This window comes from Buteo buteo, chromosome 2, assembly GCF_964188355.1.
Source record: "Buteo buteo chromosome 2, bButBut1.hap1.1, whole genome shotgun sequence".
Lineage (NCBI taxonomy): Eukaryota > Metazoa > Chordata > Aves > Accipitriformes > Accipitridae > Buteo > Buteo buteo.
In genome coordinates, this window is record NC_134172.1 from 70,378,154 (window position 1) to 70,398,167 (window position 20,014).

At 41.4% G+C, this 20,014-nt stretch overlaps 1 protein-coding gene, 1 long non-coding RNA gene and 1 other non-coding gene across 11 annotated transcripts in view; all 3 read left to right on the plus strand.

The window, feature by feature from the left end:
* Window positions 1-9,376, plus strand: part of STAU1 (staufen double-stranded RNA binding protein 1) — a 35,424-nt gene extending 26,048 nt beyond the window's left edge. For 6 of the 8 annotated variants that reach the window (XM_075018990.1, XM_075018978.1, XM_075018999.1 and 3 more), the window contains 5 exons: window positions 748-820; window positions 2,909-3,228; window positions 3,978-4,100; window positions 5,638-5,723; window positions 7,522-9,376. In XM_075018990.1, coding sequence (XP_074875091.1) covers window positions 748-820; window positions 2,909-3,228; window positions 3,978-4,100; window positions 5,638-5,723; window positions 7,522-7,609 — 690 coding nt within the window. In that variant the 3' untranslated portion in view covers window positions 7,610-9,376. Of the gene's footprint in view, window positions 1-747; window positions 821-2,908; window positions 3,229-3,977; window positions 4,101-5,637; window positions 5,871-7,521 lie in introns of all 8 variants that reach the window. The other 2 variants (XR_012648780.1, XR_012648781.1) reach the window with 1 other exon arrangement.
* An 8,464-nt stretch (window positions 9,377-17,840) lies between these two features.
* Window positions 17,841-19,603, plus strand: LOC142028732 (uncharacterized). 2 transcript variants are annotated; one of them, XR_012649678.1, is made up of 2 exons: window positions 17,841-18,432; window positions 18,948-19,603. It is a non-coding gene; the product is annotated as an uncharacterized LOC142028732 (long non-coding RNA). The 2 variants fall into 2 exon arrangements; XR_012649677.1 differs by having other exon boundaries at window positions 18,411-18,444.
* LOC142028806 (small nucleolar SNORD12/SNORD106) lies at window positions 18,789-18,876 on the plus strand. Its single transcript, XR_012649699.1, has one exon. It is a non-coding gene; the product is annotated as a small nucleolar SNORD12/SNORD106 (small nucleolar RNA).
* Window positions 19,604-20,014: the final 411 nt, after the last annotated feature.

Consider the following 20,014-nt stretch of genomic DNA (forward strand, 5'->3'; position numbering starts at 1 on the left):
CAGCTTTGCAAGGCAGTAACAGTGTAGTAAATTGATGCTTTCTGCCCTAGCCAGGAAGCAGGTGTATTGAGGTGACTGTTCACTAAAAAATAGTGCATTTTGGATACGTTAAGGGTTCAATTTTGCAAGTAAATCGAAGTCTCATCAGAAGGCTAAATGAATGTATTCTTTATAGAATGGCTCAGAACCTGTGATAATTGATGTATTGGTCTTAGAAACTTGCATGTAAGTTATAGGACTCTGTGGTAGCAATAGTTTTATATAGTCTTATCACCAACTACAGTCAAAAGTTTGTTACAGGTCTCTTTCTTTGGTAGGTCCCTTAGCAGGGAAAGAGCCTTGCATTCTCCTGTTGATTCAGCAAGTGTTACTAGCAAGTTAAAAGAGCAAGTCTGGTTTTAGTTTTCTCCTTTTCATGTAAATGCTCATTTGTGTCCGATATGTTGTCCTCAGCAATACCAATAACTAATGTTAGTTTAACTGACTTTATAATGGTATCTAGTTCTCAATATCTGTGTTCTTAATACCACTTCACTGGTCTGTAGATAGTTTTAGTCATTCAGTGAATAAGACTCACTGAACTTGTCTCTTCTTGGTAGCTTTGTAATAATTGCAGTTTTTGAATAAGAAGTTTTTCAGTAAAATTTTGACTAGTCAGATCACCTGCATCTTGAAAACTTTAAAACGTGGCGGGGGGGAGTTTTAAAGGGATATTGTGTGTTTGGCTTTTTTCCTTCTATTTTGAAGACACCAGTGAAGAAACCAGGTGATGGAAGAAAAGTAACCTTCTTTGAGCCAGGCTCTGAAGAGACTTCAACTAGTAAGTACCCTTACTGAGGGAAGCATGGCCCTGTTGGGGTGTGTGTGTATGTAAGATATGTTTCTCAGTCCCTTCAATAGTGTCATTTAACACACTGTAATGAGCAGAGGTGTGCAGCTGCTGGCTTGCAAACTAAATCTACCCCTTGGGAAGGTTTTGTTCAGATCCTGAAGAGCTTATTCCTCCCAAATCATACAGTATTCAGCTTGCTTGGCCATCTGCTCAGTGAAGGGATGTAGAAGGCTGAGCTAAAAGCATGTGTGTGCTAATGGGTCGGTCGAGCAGTTAGTGGAGGTGCAGCTGCTGCTACCTGTGTGGTGTCTGGGCTTGTCTTGCCTCAATCTGAGGGGTCTTGGGACAGGCTTTAATCTGTGTCTAGGGCTTTCTAGGACAAGAATGAATGTTAGGACTGAGCTTGGTTCTGATCCAGGGACCAGGCTCCTTCAACCAACAGCAGGAGTGAAGTGGGGGCAATTTCTGTGGGGGAAAAGGTCAGGGGAGGAGGAGAGATCAGCCTCTTTGGCTCAGCAGAACATTTCTCTGGTATAAGGTCCAAATGAGGATGGCAGCAGATTCCCTGGGAAGAGGGTTGGGGTTTCTGCCACCTGGAAACAGCCTTCTAGATTTGGAAGAATGGTCGCAGGTTGGAAGATTGCCTCAGAAATGTCGCTTTAAGCCTGAGGCAGCGTAGCAAGGGGTGGTGCTGAATTTGTTGAGGCAGAGTTAGCTGTGTTAAGTTTGGCTGTATCACCTTGCAGATGTTGAGGGAATAACTGCAGTATTTTGAAGACTGTCCCTGGGAGGAAGATGAGAAAGGGTGTCAATACTAACTGAAATTGGTCTTCCTAAAGCAGAGTTAGAGAAAGAAGGAATGGCCCTGTAGTACAGAACAACCTCTTCGTCTGTGCATGGTCTCTAATGTCTGAGAGCAAGGAACTGTGCCTGCATTTATTTCAGACAGCTGATGATTATAGTGGTCAGATCCACAGGTGACTGGCTGGAACAACAAAAAAAAAAAAAAACAACTAAACCTGGCCACGAAGCATACAGGCATTGGCTTTCTCTAATGTAAACTCTTGGGAGGAGTCATTATGGAAAGTTTGTCATCGCAACATATTTCTGTTCTGGATAGTATGTTTCAGGTGCTTTATGTGTTTAAGTATCATTTTGTTGTTTAAATTATAAATAGTTGGGATTGACTTGGACTTCAGTAACATTTTACTGCATCCATAAGATCTTAGGTAAACTTCTTGACTTCTTATTCAAACTTTGCTATCCCTGCTTTCTTCCATCTACAAATTTTGACTTAAATCCTTTAGACTTGAAACAGCTCAGTCCTGCTGAACTTCATTTATCTATTCTGCTATAATACTGACTCCTCATTTTATTTCAGTGGCACTGTCTTCCCTACCTTTCTTGAGCACACCTCTAATTTTTCTCCACATTTCTGTGTGAGTTCCCCATAAAAAGCTGTTCTTATCCCTCTTAAATCTAACTTATGCCATAATGCCAATGAATTGCTTTCAGTTCACTGTGGCTGGATATTTGCAGTAAATAGTCATTCTTCTTCATACTGTGCTAACATTACATTTAACCTTACCTACCTGTTTAAGTTTTCACAACATATAGTTTAAACTTTGTGGACTATCTGTCACTATCTTTACAACAGTGAACAGTGGCTCTGGCCATTCTATGGTTTCATTATTTGCTCCTATGGCTTAAATGATGAAATAAAAATTTCTGAAACCAAAAGATATATCTCAAATGTGGTTGCAGCTGAGGTGTTTGTAAGTTTGACTAACCTGGAGAAACTGCTCCCAGAGGTAAAGGTGCTCCTTTTGGCAGAAGCAGGTGTTGCACTGAGTCGTCTATTCAATAAGCAAACTCTGTCTTGATGATGCTGAATCTCTGACCCAGCAAAGGTGAATCAAGCTTGCCAAGTTTGTTAGTGTTTGAAAAGTAATTTGAAACAAATTTTATTTTTTTTTTCAAAAGTGGCTTTTGATGCCTATATATGCCTTCATGTGCCAGCAGAAGGCCTCATAGAAATAGCTAGCATTTGTTTAGTATGTACCTCTCTCTTCTCAGGTAATAAAGAAGATGAATTTAGGATGCCTTATCTCAGCCATCAGCAGCTTCCTGCTGGAATTCTTCCCATGGTCCCTGAGGTTGCACAAGCTGTAGGAGCCAACCAAGGACACCACACCAAAGAGTTCAATAGGGCAGCCCCAAATCCTGCCAAGGCTACAGTAACAGCAATGATTGCTAGAGAGCTATTGTATGGTGGTACTTCTCCTACTGCTGAGACCATATTAAAGAATAACAACTCATCAGGCCACGTACCCCATGGACCACTTACTAGGCCCTCTGAGCAGCTGGACTATCTTTCCAATGTTCAAGGAATCCAGGTAAATGTTCAGCTTTGCAAGATTTCTTCCAAAGCTATCCAAACTGGTCCAACCTGTTGTTCTAAAGCTTTTTAGTTCTGCTGGTGACTGATGTATTTATTCTGAAGCTGCTTGTTAAGCTGAAATTCATGTAAATGTTTACTTCATCTATGAAATGTACTGAATTTTAGGGCTTTTTTATTTAGTTTTCAAATGTACATTTCTGTACTGCATCCTCAGCCTTAATAAAGTGCTGCTCTGAAGTCTTGGAAGAATAAAATTGAAAGTAGCATTTTCTGAAAATTGTCACGATGTAGGAACATAGTATGAACTTGAACTTGGCTGATCTGAAATCAGTTTTTTTAATAATGTTTCATACATTAACATTTGCTTTAAGCTGTACATTTTCTTGTGTTTGGTCCCTTTAATCAGAATTGCATGTAAGTTCCTATATTAATATGTTAAAGGAGCTCAGTGGATTAAAAAGTATAATAGGGAAAACTTTAAATGCAGATAGCTATGATCAGAATAAAGGTCCCAGCAACAATTCATATTAAGTAGCCACTTTTATTCAGAAGGCTTGCAGAGCTCTCATGATTACTAAAAAAACATTGCAAGTGAAGTCAAACTTCAAAGTAAATGGTTCTACTGGCTGACAGTGATTAAAAGTAAGGTTCAGCTTCATACGTGGGCAAATAATCTATAGCAATTGTGATATATTTCCTGTACTTGGTTAACTGGAAAGAACTAAATCCTTCTTTTTTCTTCAGGTTGAATATAAAGACTTTCCAAAAAATAACAAGAACGAGTTTGTATCTCTTATAAACTGTTCCTCTCAGCCACCACTGATCAGCCATGGAATTGGAAAGGATGTAGAATCTTGCCACGATATGGTATGATGAATATTGCTGAAATGCTTTCTCTTTGGCCTTCAGTGAACTAAGGGATGCAGCGGATAGACCAAGGTTTCATATTACTGCTGGATAGCAATGAATTAAATGCTATACAATTCCCTGGCTCATTTTTTTTCTAATATTTCACAGGTTGCTGAAATAATTGATTAATAATACCAGAATCTAATCTAGATAACCTTTAAAATGCTTAATATATGCCTACAATTTTGGTCTACAAAACCCACAGTTTCTTTATCTTAATATTATTTGCATGAGCACATATTAAAGAAAAACATATGAAAAGGAACAGAAGAGCATATCAGCTTATTTTCTGTAACAGAATGGGCTGATATTTCATCATTATGAGAACTGTAATACTTGGGTTGACGTTACCAGACTTTCTGCTGGAACGGAATCCAAAATGGAAGAAATGCAATTCACCATTAGATAGCAGGAGACACTCTAAATCTGTTAAGCTCCCTTTAAAAATAACATCTTTTATTAACAGTAGCTGAAATATTTCTTTGTGGAAGAATGAGTCTTCTGGACTGTAAAATGTAAGGGACTTTGTCTATAAAAGACATTACATATTGCTAACAATAGGTATACAGTCTGCTATAATTTGAGAAGACTTTTGATCTTCTGGTATCCAGTGGTGACCTGAGTACTGACTGCAGACTAAAGTAATAGTTTGCAATATGTAAATACACTTAGGAAAAGCTGATTTTACTGATTTTTATACTAAAAAAATTTTGCAGTAATTTTTTAATAGCTGTAATTTGATACAGATTTCTTTGATCTTTGTGGCTTAATTTTGACATTTCTCTACATCCTGCTGTAAAGAGCTCCTGTAAGACTAAGCACACAAGTCGGTGCAGTAGGTAGAAGGGAAAAGGACAGCCAGTTCAGAGCTTAAACATTGCTACTGGGCCAATGTGAGAACCTTCCTCTGTTCAGATATTCAGCTTTCACTAATGCATGTGTCAGAACTAATCAGGGATATTCTGAAAAGGTGCACCTGAAATTGATCTGAATAAAGCTAAAAAAAATTGTCAGTTCTCAAAGGAGGTGACTTACTTTTGCGTTAGCCATGTCACATTGAGTCTTCTTCTAAACAGTCACACATGGCCTATCTGTGTTGTATTTTTTTATTCTTGTGCAGCTTGTTTTCATTTTCTGCAAAGGACTTTTTGGTTCTGTGTACTTTAATATCCTTTGTCTTAAGCTCTGTACAGTTGGAGCCATTACTAATTTAATGTCTTTTCCCTTGATATTAATAGTACTGCTGAATTAATTTTCCGCCGTTGCTAAAACAAATGCAATGGGAATCCCCTAGCCATAGCACCATTCTATTTCTTAATGTAGCAAGGTGAAATTCTACACTATTGCATATTTTTCCACCATAATTATTCATGTTATAAAGTATATTACCAAAATTAGAACATTTACTTTGTTTTAAGTGAGTCCCAGTCCTGCTTTCACTAAATTAATGAAATGGACTCAGATTGAATTGCTGAATGCTCTCTCTTTTCTTTAGGCTGCATTGAATATTTTAAAGTTGCTGTCTGAGTTGGACCAACAAACCACAGAGATGCCAAGAACAGGAAATGGACCAATGTCTGTGTGAGTGTGACCCATTGACTTTCCCTTGCATTAATGGAAACCTCTAACGCTGTGATGTTGTATAAACAAATAAAATGTGAGGGTTTTTTTCTTTGCCAGAAAAGTTAAAATGCCAAGGGCTGTTGGCTTCTTCAGAAGGATGAGAGGGTAGGTTTTATGATCAAGCTTGTAATTTTCATGTGTCAAATGCAAATTACTAAGCAGGAACAAGTGCATAAAATGTAAGGGCTGTGATACAGAGCAATTTTGACTGTGATCCCTCTGCTTAAACTATTTTTTTTACATAAACTTGCAAGTAGTGTGACTTTTCAGTGTGTTTAAGTGTTGTAGCTGCTCCTTTCTCCCTAGAAATCTTCTGTATGTGTTGTGGTTTAACCCCAGTGTTGTGGTTTAACCCCAGCCAGCAACTGAGCACCACGTACCTGCTCACTCACTCCCCCCCACCCAGTGGGATGGGGGAGAAAATCGGGAAAAGAAGTAAAACTCGTGGGTTGAGATAAGAACGGTTTAATAGAACAGAGAAGAAGAAACTAACAATAACACTAATAAAATTACAACAGTAATAATGAAAGGATTGGAACGTACAAATGATGCACAGTGCAATTGCTCACCACACGCCAATCGACACCCAGTTAGTCCCCGAGCGGCGATCCCCCCGCCCCCATTCCCCCCAGTTCCTATACTAGATGTGATGTCACATGGTATGGAATACCCCGTTGGCCAGGTGCCCTGGCTGTGTCCTGTGCCAACTTCTTGTGCCCCTCCAGCTTTCTCACTGGCTGGGCATGAGAAGCTGAAAAATCCTTGACTTTAGACTAAACACTACTTAGCAACAACTGAAAACATCAATGTTATCAACATTCTTCTCATTCTAAACTCAAAACAGCACTGCACCAGCTGCTAGGAAGACAATTAACTCTATCCCAGCTGAAACCAGGACACCCAGCCAGCAACTAAGCACCATGCAACCGTTTGCTCGTTTACCCCCCACCCAGTGGGATGGAGGAGAGAATCAGGGGGGGGGAAGAAAAAAAACCAAAACTTGTGGGTTGAGATAAGAACAGTTTAATAGAAAAGAAAGGAAGAAACTAATAATGTTAATAGTAACAATAATAAAATTACAATAAAAGAATTGGAACATACAAAACAAGTGATGCACAATGCAATTGCTCACCACTCGCCGACTAATGCCCAGTTAGTTCCTGAGCAGTGATCCAACTCCCCCCAGTTTATATACTGGGCATGACATCACATGGTATGGAATATGCCGTTGGCCAGTTTGGGTCAGCTGCCCTGGCTGTGTCCTGTGCCAATTTCTTGTTCCCCTCCAGCCTTCTTGGTGGCTGGGCATGAGAAGCTGAAAAATCCTTGACTTGGTATAAACATTACTTAACACACTGATGTTTTCAGTTGTTGCTATCAACGTTATTCTCATCTTAAATCCAAAACATAACACTATACCAGCTACCAGGAAGAAAATCAACTCTATTCCAGCCAAAACCAAGACAGTATGTAAAATGTAAACAATGTATAGGTTTCACAGCTTCTTTTCAGCAGAAGCATGGAGGGGTTGCAAATTACTCCCTTTGAGCAGGGGAAAAAAAAAAGTTTAGCCTCTCTTTTAGATAATAAGCTGTCAAAATGGTAGAATTAACAAAGTGCTATTTGATTAAAAATATGGAAAATATGGAAACAAATCGTTATATGCACCTCAAATTCTTTGTATCTGATTTAGAAGCATTGTATTTGTGGAAATAGTCTTTTATCTCCTAAGTGACAGGTGTTTTCTCATTTGTAGATGTGTGAAACAAGAAATGGAAAGTGACCCTCTTCTCAAACCGGCTAACTCAAACACTTTGGGACAAACACTGGACAGCACTGCCTAAAAAAGGCTTTTGACTGGACCCAAACCTGAAAGCACCAGAGAAAATCAAATGCTTCCTATTAATGTAACCTAACTGTTTTAGAGTGCTACAGTCTTTACAACCTACTGTAGTGTCTAAATCATAACCGTTGCTTTTTCTTCAGACAGTGATAAATTTTTAGTTTCATTATGTTGTTTTGATTGAAATGACACTATAAATTTTTCATTTAAAAGTTTCTTAATTGTATCTAGAACAATAGCACAGTTTAGAAACTTTGTCTTCTGAGACTGACATGTTATCTGTGAACTAACTTGGGAAGATCATATCCATGTATGTGGTTATTTTGTTTTTATTGAAATAGCAGAGTTTCACTGGAAACAAATTGTGTGCCCACCATTTTAAAAAGTCCAATATTTTCGCAAACCTAGCTTAATTATCCAACGGTTGAATAAATTAAAACACTTTAGGAATTTTAAAATTTGTTTGATCATTTTTGGTTAATTTCTAGTTTTCTTGAGTGGGGGGTAGGGGAACTTGAATGCAACATGACTTTAAATGATCTCTGATCTATGTTTTAAGGATTGTGTGTATAGATGGCACACAGCTCACTACATTACAGGATATGATCTCAATGTAGTGCATATAAAACCGCAGATTGATTTTCCTTGAGTGCTTTATACTGTTTAATTACATCTCCATGTAGGGCTGAAAAAAATTACCTATGTTTATATATAAACTGTGTTGCTTTTGATGTTGTGTTATTGCGCACTGAACTGTGCGCAATAAAGTTTTTTGCATATGGTCCAGGTAAAGCACGATAGCCTTGCAAGTTAAGTACTGCTTCAGTTCATTGTTTACGCTGGAATTTTTTCTCCCCATGGAATGTAAGTAAAACGTAGTGTTTGTCACCAATAAATGGTAATACTAAATTTTTTTGGTTAATTTATTCTTGTATGCCACTACAGGGGCTGCTTTTTTATAGGATTTGTAATGCTTGTGATATAGTACGGGCAGTATTGTAAAGCTATGGAGTAACTGTACAATGGTTATCAATTACATATAAATAACTACTATTTAGTAATGTGGAGGATGTGAAAACCTGGCAAGGTCAAGGAAATTCAAAAGTAATGTGGGTACATTTTGTTATTTGTGCCACAGTGTGTTAGTGCAACTGTATTAATGGGAGCTTAAACTGAAGTTGTGATTATGACAAGAAACCTGGCACAACAGGTTGGTATGATTTCAAAGTTTAAGTCTCTACTTTTAAGTTTCCTTGTTTGCTTGTAATTTGAGTCATAACCTTGCCTTGCACTTAGTAATTTTGGGGGGGTAGTACTTTTCAAAACAAAACAAAACTTTCCCTCTAGAAACAAAAACTGGCACCGTAGACTGACACATGACAGTGTATTATTTGGATGTGAACTACGTTCAGTGTGTACTTAACTGGTAATCTGTAGCAGCACTTCCTAAACACCTGTTTGCAGTGCGTGTAGTAACTCTTGTCATAGAAAGCAGTTACTGCATATGCTGTGTCTCAAAGCTAAATGTCTTGGCCATTTCATTTGCATTATCAAAAGCAATTGGGCCACATTAACTGCATAACAAATTTTATTGAATCAAGTTGGTTTTGATCATTATAAGTGAAAAACAATTGTAAATTTGGGGGGGGTGCTTTTCATTTGTTTGGTTTTTTGGTTTTCTGGTTTTTGTTTGATTTTTTTTGTTTTTTTTTTACATTTGTAGAACTAAAATGCTGTACATTTAAAAATTAAAAGAAACTTGCTAGGCTGAGGCTTTGTATTGCAAATTCTTACAACTTAGACACTACTTGACAAAGAATTTATATTGGAAAATAGATACCACATTGATAGCGGTGTAATTGGTGTCCCTACCTTTATCTGCTGCTACTTAGGAGTTTTCTCTCTGGATGGGACTAGAGCCTATTCTTCTGACTATTTTGCAGCATTCATTTGTTGATAAAGCCGTGTTTCATATGAACCTGAATTAAGGTACTTTGTTATAGATACCTCTGTTTTCAATACTCTTAAATGCATCTATCATTTTGGAAGTGCTATGTAGGAGAAGGTTCTTTTGTGAAAGACCTTGTAATCACAGCCTCACGATGGAAGACTTCGGGTCACTATGTGGATTCTAGGTAAGCCAAAGTGAGTTCTAGATAGAAGTGTGTTTTTCCTACAGCACTATAATTGCTGGCTTTTTCTGTTGTCTCCTCTGTGCTTAATGCAGCAAAGGCTGGGAAGAATGGTTACGTATTATATGTAATCACCTGAAGGCTTTATCTGATGCTTTTGTTCAACAGATACTGAAGTGTTCTACAAAGAATACAAATATGAGAAAACTGAGGTGAAGGTGAAATTCTCTGACTGCAGTAGTCTAGCAGGCTAGTACTGGTATAAAGCATACATTTCTGAGTACTAGCGAAGTGTTGTCTGCAAGACACCTCACCTTTTTGGATTCTTTCTTTGAACTTTTTACTTTTGTTTTTGATCTTAAGAAACCTTTTGATGGCAAGTGAATGAGCTGGAGCTTCTGAATATGAGTATCAGTGTACCTTAGCTCAGGCTTCATTTCAGTAATGATCCCATTATAGAAAACTGTAAGTATAGGGTCTGTTCCAAAATTACTTTCTCATATTCAGATCTTAATTGTTTAGGGTTGTTCTCCCACAAGCACATTTTACCAAGCCTTTTTCTCCCCATTATCTTATTTGACTTTGCTTAAATTGCCACAAACATTTTAGTAAATGAATGCATTTTTTCCTATGTTTCCAAAAGTATCTGGCAAGATGGCAGTACTAATCTGGGTGTTCCAGGATCTGCTGTACATTTAGTAAATTGTGAAATTTTGCACTCAAAATACTGAGTTCTGTTGAGCTACAGAGAACTTCCCTCTAATCACTGTCAAATGGGAGTAAGGGGAACAAAGTATGTAGTCCCATCTATCAGGCTCATTAACTATTGTGCTAACAACTGAGATAGGGATCTTGTTTCTTTTCGGAATTTACCACATTATTGTCCCAGCCTCTTAAGTTTTATAGCCAGTGTTCTGCAAGTAGGGCTGCCCTTAGGCCGCTGCTTCGAAGGGCAGAGAAAGGAGGTCTGATCCTAAGGGGCTTCCACTCCTGATTTAGTAACTTGTAACTGAGGGCGATTCCCGAGGAGGCAGGTCACTGGGGAACAGCAGCTGTGATGTGCCAGAAGGAGTCATTCAATTTCAGTGCATTTCAGTCTTGTTCATTTGGACCTTTTTTTTAATGCCTGCCCATCCTGCTTCCAAGTGTGGAGCATACAGGCTTAAAGGAAGGAGCTGAAGAGTTTGGAAACCAGATTCTGGAAATAGGTATGTTCATTTTCCAGTCGTTCAGCTTGTAAATAAGATCAGCAGAGACCAGACAGCATAGGTAATACATTTGCCTTCACCAAAGAAAATGTCCTGTCTGCCTGTACTCCTTCACATGTCTAGACTTTGAGAGACTCCAGTCTTCATGTTCTTTTCTGGTATTGGAAAGAAAGCACTCAGTACTGTTTTCTCAAATTTCAAAGCCTTAAGCCAACCTCTAAATTCTAGTAGCTTTTGTATTGCTTTCCTTCAAGCCTTTTCTTACTCAAACAAGTATACAGCTACACTTTAAATAGTGACTCTTGTCAAAAGAATGATACTGTGCCAGTGTTGTTTGAAGAGGTGCAGTCAAATGTCTCCTTGCAATGCCCCTGTATAATGTGTAAGAACCTGAAGTGTGGCTTTGTAGATGTGCTGGATCTGAAACCTGACAAATGAAGCTTTTGCCAGTGCTGGTTTACCAAGCTTAAAGGCTGCTGCTCAAGTCTCCTAAGTAACAAGTTGCAGTTGGTGTACAAGAAGGAAGGTAGTCCGTGTTCATCCAGGGATTTTGGAATATTACCTGCTTTCTTGAATAGGTCAGTTTGCTATGCTTGAGAGAAAAACTGCATCACATAAAAGTTAAAGGGGAATAATGAAAATTGGTCAGGAAATTTTTTTAAAGCAGAATATTTTATTTGTTAGTAGGAAGTCCTGGCTCCCCAAAGGAAGAAACATGACTTTTCATGATCCATCATTCTTGGTTACAGGTTGGAGATCATAAAGAAAAGAAGGATTTGAGCAAAATTTATTTTTGGGAATGCTGACCTATAGGATAGCTAAAATGTGTCTACAGAATGAGAAGCAACCTGGATTCACTGTGATACCTGTTTTTTCCATAATATTAAAATACATTCCCATAACTTTTTGTTGGTTTTTTTTAGGATATAGACAGGTGATGTTTCCTTAGGATAAATCCTATCTGAAAGGACTAGCCAAGTCTGGAGTCAGCAGGGTAGTTACTCTTGTTCTCAATTCTCTGGCCAAATTTTAGTAACATACATCAGAGTTAAATGTAGCTGTACTTGGAGTTCCACTGCAATTATTATGTTACCTAAGGATCAAACCAAAATTCTGTTCTAACCCACTGATCAAAGTTAAAAAAATAGTTTTATTCTGTCCTAATGTATAGAGACAAATGGTGGAGGTTCCAAAAGTGCCTAACTGCAGGAAGGGATAGGATGTGTGTATAGTGCTTCATTAATCTTCTGTTATAAAGAAACCATTTAATGGTTTACTGCTTTTATTTTGAAAGTCTGCAGATAGAAACCAACAGAAAAAGCGTGAATCAATGTAATATTGTCCTTAAGGGCTTCTATATTTAAGTGATTTTATTTAGACAACTCCTCTGTTTAAGCTCAAAGAAATGCTGCTCCAGGGGTGGTTAGAAATCTGAAAATACTCAGCTTCATCTCTGTGGCTGTGACATGCTGTATTGCTTCCCTTTAGCTGCTGATTGGATTCATACACTTAATTAATACTCAGGAGCTTCTGAGCAAGAACCTGAACATCCCGTGGAAGGAAGCTGGGGAAAAGAATTAAGTTGTTAGAGCAAATTAAAATCTCTAGCGTATTCATTTAATCTCTGGATTAGAACTAAATAAAAGTATACAGATGGTGAATAATACTTATCCAAGAGTGTATTTTATTCTCTGACAAAACATTATTTTGTATAGGGAGTATCCTAATGCAACAAAATTGTATTTGATTAGAAATGAAAAAATTATAGTGCTTTTAAACTTTACTCATAAGCCCACTTCAAATTTCACAGTATTTTTTAACATCCTGCTAATAGGTGGTGTTTTAGATTTTTAAATGTCCCATGTTAATGATACAGAAAATATTCTTCAGAGTACGCTTTCAGTACTTTCCTCTCCTACCACTCTTTCATTTATCTTTACTATTTCCAACCAAAAGATAATCTTTTATGTTTAAATGCCCTTTTTTTTTTCTCTCTCTCTCTTCAGAAGGGAGATTAGTGCTCCCAAAGAAGGCAATCCCAACCCTGTGTTAAGGGACAAAACCTCTGATATGTTTCATGTCAAAGTCCAAATGCAAAATCTGTTTGGGGACAACTGGGCATCTCTACAGACACTAATCTCTATTTCCCATTTTTTCATGGGTGCAATCTCTCAAATTGCTCTTCTACCATTTTAAAGCCACAAGCAAATACATCACAGTAGGGATATATATTGTGGTCTGATTGCTAAGTATGGCTTTCCTTGTTTTCACACAGTAGCTTTGTTTTAACCAAGATGACTATTTAGCTCTTGCCTGGAAAAAACAATTGGGAAAGGAAGGGATCACTGGAAAAATAAATCCATTGGTAGTTTGTTGTAAATAAGATTTGGTATAACTGTCCTACAAACTGCCACTGCATTTGCATAAGAAGTTTGTAAATTTCCTTTAAAGCTTGTTAAGTAGATACAGAGGAGCTTACGTATTAAAATGTTGAGACACCAAGTTATTTTAATTACTAAAGTGGATAAAAACTTGAAGAAAATAACGCTACTTCAAACTCACAAAGGCTAAATACATTTAAATAATTGTCTCTTCCAAGCATTCTTAGCAATAACTCTGTTGTGCTTTCTCTTGTACTGTACTTCAAAGGTAACTGGTGTTTTAACTTCTTGTATTTCCATGTGCTAAAGGGCTGATGTAGAAATCCAATGCTGATTTTTGTTTAAAAGAAAAAATGTTATTTAAGAGCTTTTACTGTCTAACCCCTCTCCATTCTGCTGGTCTATAATTGTATGCAGATAGGGAAGATGTACCTAGATTAAACTGATACTTAAACTGGGTCAAATGCAGACCTCTTGTCATTCATCAGTCAGCTGGATATAACTTCAGTGATTTTAACGGCCTTTCGCCACATGCTGAACATGGTGTGGTTTTGTTTAGGCTGGATATTAAAGCTAGTCCCACTTCAAACAAGCATGTGACAAGTGTTCAAACTGTGAATGTGCACAAGCTTGCACATACAGCGTCTGGAAGTGCTTGAGCCCATGGCCCTCTGGAGGGAGGGAGGGAATGAACCCTGTGGTTCACAGACGGATGTTTCCAAATTCCCTGTGAATGCTCCCATTACTCCCCATTTTCTTGTTGGTATTTTTTGTTGGCACTTTCTTCTGGGAAGCTAGTTTAGCCTTTAGCTGTGTGGCATGCTCACCCCTCCCTTCCTGCTAGTGATTTTAATTCATAAAGAGGCTTACTCTCTTACTGGTGTCACACAGCATCAGAAATTGCTGTATCCTTAGTACAAAGCTGTTAACAAGGCAGTTGCTCATCTAACAGGCATTTATTGTTTCCACGTTTTAAATGGTTTATCTGAGCTTGGAAATACTGTTAAAACGTTTTGATCAATTTTAAGGCTAAACCTGAACAGATGCATAAAAGCAGCAAAGGACCCAGTCCTGCAAGGTGGAGTGCTCTGGCTCACCCTAAGACTCACTGCAATGGTCATACCCTAAAAATCTGCAGCATCCCTAAGGAACATTTGTGTTCATCAGAAAATGAATGTTGGCATCTCTCCCAAAGTGTGCTTTGTGTCCCTGGTGATCCATAGCTACCGACCTCTAAACCTGCTGCTGTAAATAGGCCCAAAGTTCCTGCTACAGTCACAGTGTAGCTGTGATCCATTTCTATCGTTTTTGGAAGGAAACCCGTGACAGTCTGTAGGAAGAAAAAAAAAAAGAGAACATAATTTATGTGCAAAAACGCCTATTAAACTTGTATATCTGAGTACATGTTCCTGCTGGGTTTCTTTTCCTGAAACTCAGCTGGGTCATTCAGTCTTTCTTTGTTTCTAGTTTTAGTTGCAGGCTAGAAAAATTCTGGCTCCACAAGTAAACTATGGCAGTTTCTTTCTTACTGCCCTTTAATCCATTCTGTGAATTTTGTGTCTGGCATTTTTCATATTCCAGAAGACGAGTGTGTATGATTTGGCAGATGCTCACAAAGATTCTTTTCAATACCCTGTCAGTGTGCTGTTTTATTTTGATTATCATAGTGTTCCATGGTGAAGTTGCTGACCCAACAGTTCAGAGAGATCTTTTCATGGCTTTCTTGATGCATACCTTTTTTTTTAATTCTATTACAAAATTTTATGCTGGAAAATTACAACCTGTCTAAGAAATTTCCTGAATATTGGAGGCATCTGGTGCTGGGGGTTTAGTTTAGGTTATTATGTCAGGAAGTCAGAGATTACATCCCAATTAAAGTTTAGATTTCTTCATATTCGGTTCTGATTTAAAAAAAAACCCTGAACATAACAATGTAGCAGTTAGATGCTGGCATGTAAAATATTTAATCATCCTATGAGATTAACAAGGTCTTGTTTAGCAATTCAGAAGCATTTCTTCATTCATCAGGTTTCTGCTTCCTAGAGAAAAGAATGATTCTGTGCTAGCAGTCAGTGTTGGCATTTAGAAGAAGCTGAAAATGTGTGCCTGTGAAGGCTGGCATATAATACAAAAGCATTCTTCAGAAGTTGTGGTACTTTTAAAAAATGCATGTGACTAACTGCCTTTTAACCTTTTACCTTCACTTTGGACACTCTTGTAAAGTTAGACAGAGTAACTGCTCCTGCATGACTCATACAAGAGCAAACACAGGGACACAAGACTGGAGAGGCCCAGCCCAGCATGCTGTTGCCTGCGGCTGCAGTGAATAACCACCTTGTGGAAGAAAAGTACGTAGCTGTCCTGCGGCCAAAAGTCCTGTTAATCGGCTGTGAAGCAAAGCTTTCACATGCTGGCTGCTCTGGCCAGCAATGCTCCATGGAAGAGGTCTCTCTGCAAGCAAGTAACAAGGAGAATTGGGAGTTGAGTGTGTCCTGACTTCTGCCACCTCTTGAGGAACTTCTAGAGTTCAGTGAGGCTTGCTACAAGTCCTGACTGAGTTGAAGAACTCATCTAGCTAAAGAGATTTTCAACGTGGTTCTGCCAAAGAGAATAAAACCCAGGGAAATCAAATAAATTTGATACTAAGCTCTGTTGCAGCTCTTTAACATCCCAGACCTTCCCATTTTTCCTTCCTTGCCAAGCTAGGCAACACAAATCACATTTACAGTTCCTTTTGCGTTGTACATGTGACATGGGTTTGCAGTGTAACAAGATTAGTTTTCCCTGTAATCCTCTTAAAATGTCCTTCCTTTGATTGTCTTTTCATCTTTTGGTGTTCTGGAACTTGGATTAATGGGATTGAGATTTATTCCACAAGTCCTGTTTGATAAGCTGCTTTCAAGAATTAGTTGCCTACAAACACATTTAATTTGGAAAAAGCATTTTAATGGTAGCTGAATTATGCAGTGTTATGCCAAACATACTATAAGGCCTATATATGTACTTGCAGTATGTATGTCTGTAGATACTACTAGACAAGGAGGTGAATAAAACAAGACAGGCTTACTCATTTCAGGGTGTCTGAAAATCCCTCCTGTGGCTTCTCTAGGCAGATTTGCAGAGCCTTGGCTGTATGTTTGCAAACTAGCTGACAAATCGACCATGTGCCTTTTCTTGTTCTCATCGCATTTCAAGCGCTATCCTTGAACTACCCCTTCCATTGGTCCCACAGGACCTATTCACCTTGCCATCAGCTTGATCTGGTCCCCTTGTCACTGAATCCCTGTTTAATTAGTAAAAGCCTGATACCAAAGTAACAGCTGGATTGCTGAAGCACTGATGTGACAAGTCACACAATGCTAACACCTCATACCAGTCAGAGCGAGCAAGTGAACACCTATGCCTGGTGCCTTGGCATAACCAGTGTATATTTTACAAACAGAAAAACCCCAAAGAGTGCAGCAATTACATGATTTTGAGCTAGCATAGCCCAGAGCTGCTTACTGCAGAACACAGGGTTGTTGAACTCCTGTGTTTAGCCCAAAAGACCACCCTGCCTATGTAAAACTGCATATGGCTTTGTGCCTTCCCCTGCCTCTTACACTCTGACTCCGTTTCAACCCCATCTCTTCAGTTGGTCTTATTCTAGTGACAAAAGTTCCTACCTTCCCCAGGAGGTGCTGGGAGGGGGGGTCATGGCTGCAGAACATTTATTCCTGAATCATACGGTGGTATCCCCTACTATACCACTGGTGAAGGATGAAATGCTGTGCTTGGCTGACCTCTCTGAATAGATGTACACACTCTGTGTGAGTGTAGGGCACTGAAAATACCTTCAATGTGTATTCAAGGATGTCATGTGGCAGGTCTCCACTAGATATGGATGACTGGATTCACTCTCCAAGGTGAATTTATAGCTATAAAATCACTGCACATGGCAGCGCTCAGGTTACAAGGCAGGCTGTTCTCATTCAAGACACATCCTTTGCCCTTTATTCCATTCCTCGTGTTACTCAGTGGCAAACTACTTAATGCAACATAATTTGCCTGTCTAGGGCCACCCAATAGTAAAATAACTGCTACTGTGATGTGATGGGTCCCCCAAACTGCAGTAGGCATCCCCCCAGTGACACAAACCTGAGCTGCAACCCAGTCATCCATCAGCAGGGAGCCTGAGCTGGCAGAAATACAGTGGTGTAAGTTGGCAGTCCTTGAATTAATGGTTTGGGGGCTCCTGCTCTGGATTAAGGTTGGATCACAGGCTTGATGTTGCCACTGCATTTGCACGTGCTTTTGGACAAGTCACTAAACACCTCTGAACCCGTTGGGTTTTTTTTTTTCCTTTGTAAGAAGAAAATGAAAAGAAAATTAAATTTCCAAAGCCATACTCGCCGACGCTGGCAAAGCACGGTAGACGTACCGATGCCCCAAGCCTGGGGCACAGGCAGCACTTGCCCAGTTTCAATCTCCGGCCCTCCCCTGCAGCGTGGCACACCGCGTGTACCGACACCCACACCGGGGCCCAGTGCCGCCCCGCGGTGCCGCAGCCCGGCGGGAGGCCTGCAGCCGCCGGCCCACGGCCACGCCGCGGCGCCCACGTCCGAGCGCGGGGACGGGCGAACCGGCTGCACCCCACCCGCCGCGCCCGCCTTCACCCGTCTCCTCACATCAAGCCCGGGCACCCCACCGGCCCTGGGGCGGGCTGCAGGCACTAAACGCGCTCCCCGCCATGAGGTGAACGGGCCCAGCGAGCAGCGGCGCGGCCCAGCGCCCCGTCGTGCCCTCCACCGCGAAATGGCGGCCCCGCTGCCGGGCGCACCTCACGCCACCTCCACCGGCTCCGAGTCCGCCGGAGACGCGGAGTGAACGACTCACGCCATCGCCTCCCTTAGGAGCGGGAGCCCCTCCACAAGGGACAGGAGGGGAGGGGAGGGGGAGGGCAGGACAAACGGCTACTCCCGCCGGTGCCCGAGCAGCACCGCCCAACATGGCGCCGGCGCCCGCCCTCCCGCCTCAGAGGCGGGCGGGCCCTGGGCGGGGCCGGCGGCCCCTATAAAGACCCTCGCGCGGCGCCCATCGCCCTCTTGCTCCGGCGTGGCTGAGGTGAGTGTGGAGGTAGGCTGGGCTCTGGGGGCGGTCGGGGAGGATGGTGGGTCCGGGCTTTCCCCCTTTTGCCCTTTCCTGGTGGGGCCCACACCGCGCCTTGTCGGGCTTCTGGCGGCCGCCGGCGTCGCCTCGTCGCCCGCTCGCTGAGGGAGCGGTGTGGGCCGGCAGCGTGGCCGCCTCTTCTCGGCTCCGCCTCGGGGAGCCCCGTCCCCAAGTGCTCTTCTCCGGGCTCCCGCCCTGTTTCCCGACGAGCGGCCGCCCTTCCCGGGAAGGTCTTACACGAGGTCACCCGGACCCGCCGGGGGAGGCGGGAGCGTGGCGCGGGTGTGCGGCCGTGGGGCACCCGGGGACTCTCTGGTGGAGGTGATGACATTTTTTCCCCGTCAGAGCGACAGTGTTGATTTCTCACTGTTCAAGCCAAATCGTGTCTGATGCACCAGAGGGTAGCGCCCGCTGCGTCCCACGCACTTGCAGGGCCCGGTACTAACTGTTCCCTTGGGCTTTGTTCGCAGGACGCTGCCGAGGCGGAGGGTGCACAGAGCCTGCGGGAGACCTGATGGGCGGCAGGGTCAGGCGTGCGGTTTGCTCTGCTGAGAGAAGGGGGGGGGGGTGTTAAGGGAATCTTAGTAGATAAGACACTGCATTATAATTATCTAGGCTGCTATGCAGCCCAAAGAATCAAGCTGATAGACAGTGTTTAATGTTTTGCCAATTATTGTATAAACTGAGTCAAGAAGTCCTGCAGTTCCTCGCAAAGGACAGTTCTTGATAAGAACTAGAGACTTGCCTTAAGAACCAGCTAAAACCGACCCTGCAGTTTGGATAAGAGCCAAGAAACAACTGAGTCTGCACAAGCGTGAAAGGTTACTAGCAGTGATGAAGAAGAGTTGTCTGCCTTCATCTTCACGACCCCCGACGACCACCACAAGGAGGGGCTGCGCAAGCGCAGTTAGGAGGAATTTATTGAAAATGACTCCTTGGAACTACTTTTAATATGAAGTGGGGATAGGTCATACATATGTATAGGCGTATTGAGAAACCTTATGTATATGTAATACTTGACTGTATAAATTTGGAGCAAGTTGCCGCATCAGGCGCGCACGACTTTGGTGGGACTAACCCCCTGTGCTGCCCAGCACTGAATAAACATACCTAATTTACAATCTCACAGACTGTGAAATCTGTTTTCCACATGTCAGTTTGGCGAGCCAGGCAGGAGGCTCTCTGCTCGGCTGCGGGATCGACTGGAGCGGACGCCCCTAGGCATGCCCCGAGAACTTCTCTCGGAGGAGCCTCCGCTGCCAGCCACTCACCGCAGGAGCAGACAACAACCTTCTGAAGCCGTGGGCTAAACAGTATGTTTTACAAGGGAAGCCTGTAAGTCATACATGTGGCCGGGGCAGCTGGTAAATCACGCAGAGACGTCTGGCGTGCAGCATAGTCCCCGTATGGGAGGAGGGTACCCTGTATACTAACAAGGGGATTTGCTGACTGATAGGGTGGCTGCTAGCCATCTTGGGAGCAGATCAAGCAAATCCGAGCTCACTGCTGCATCCCAGTGCTGGGAGCCAGGATGGAC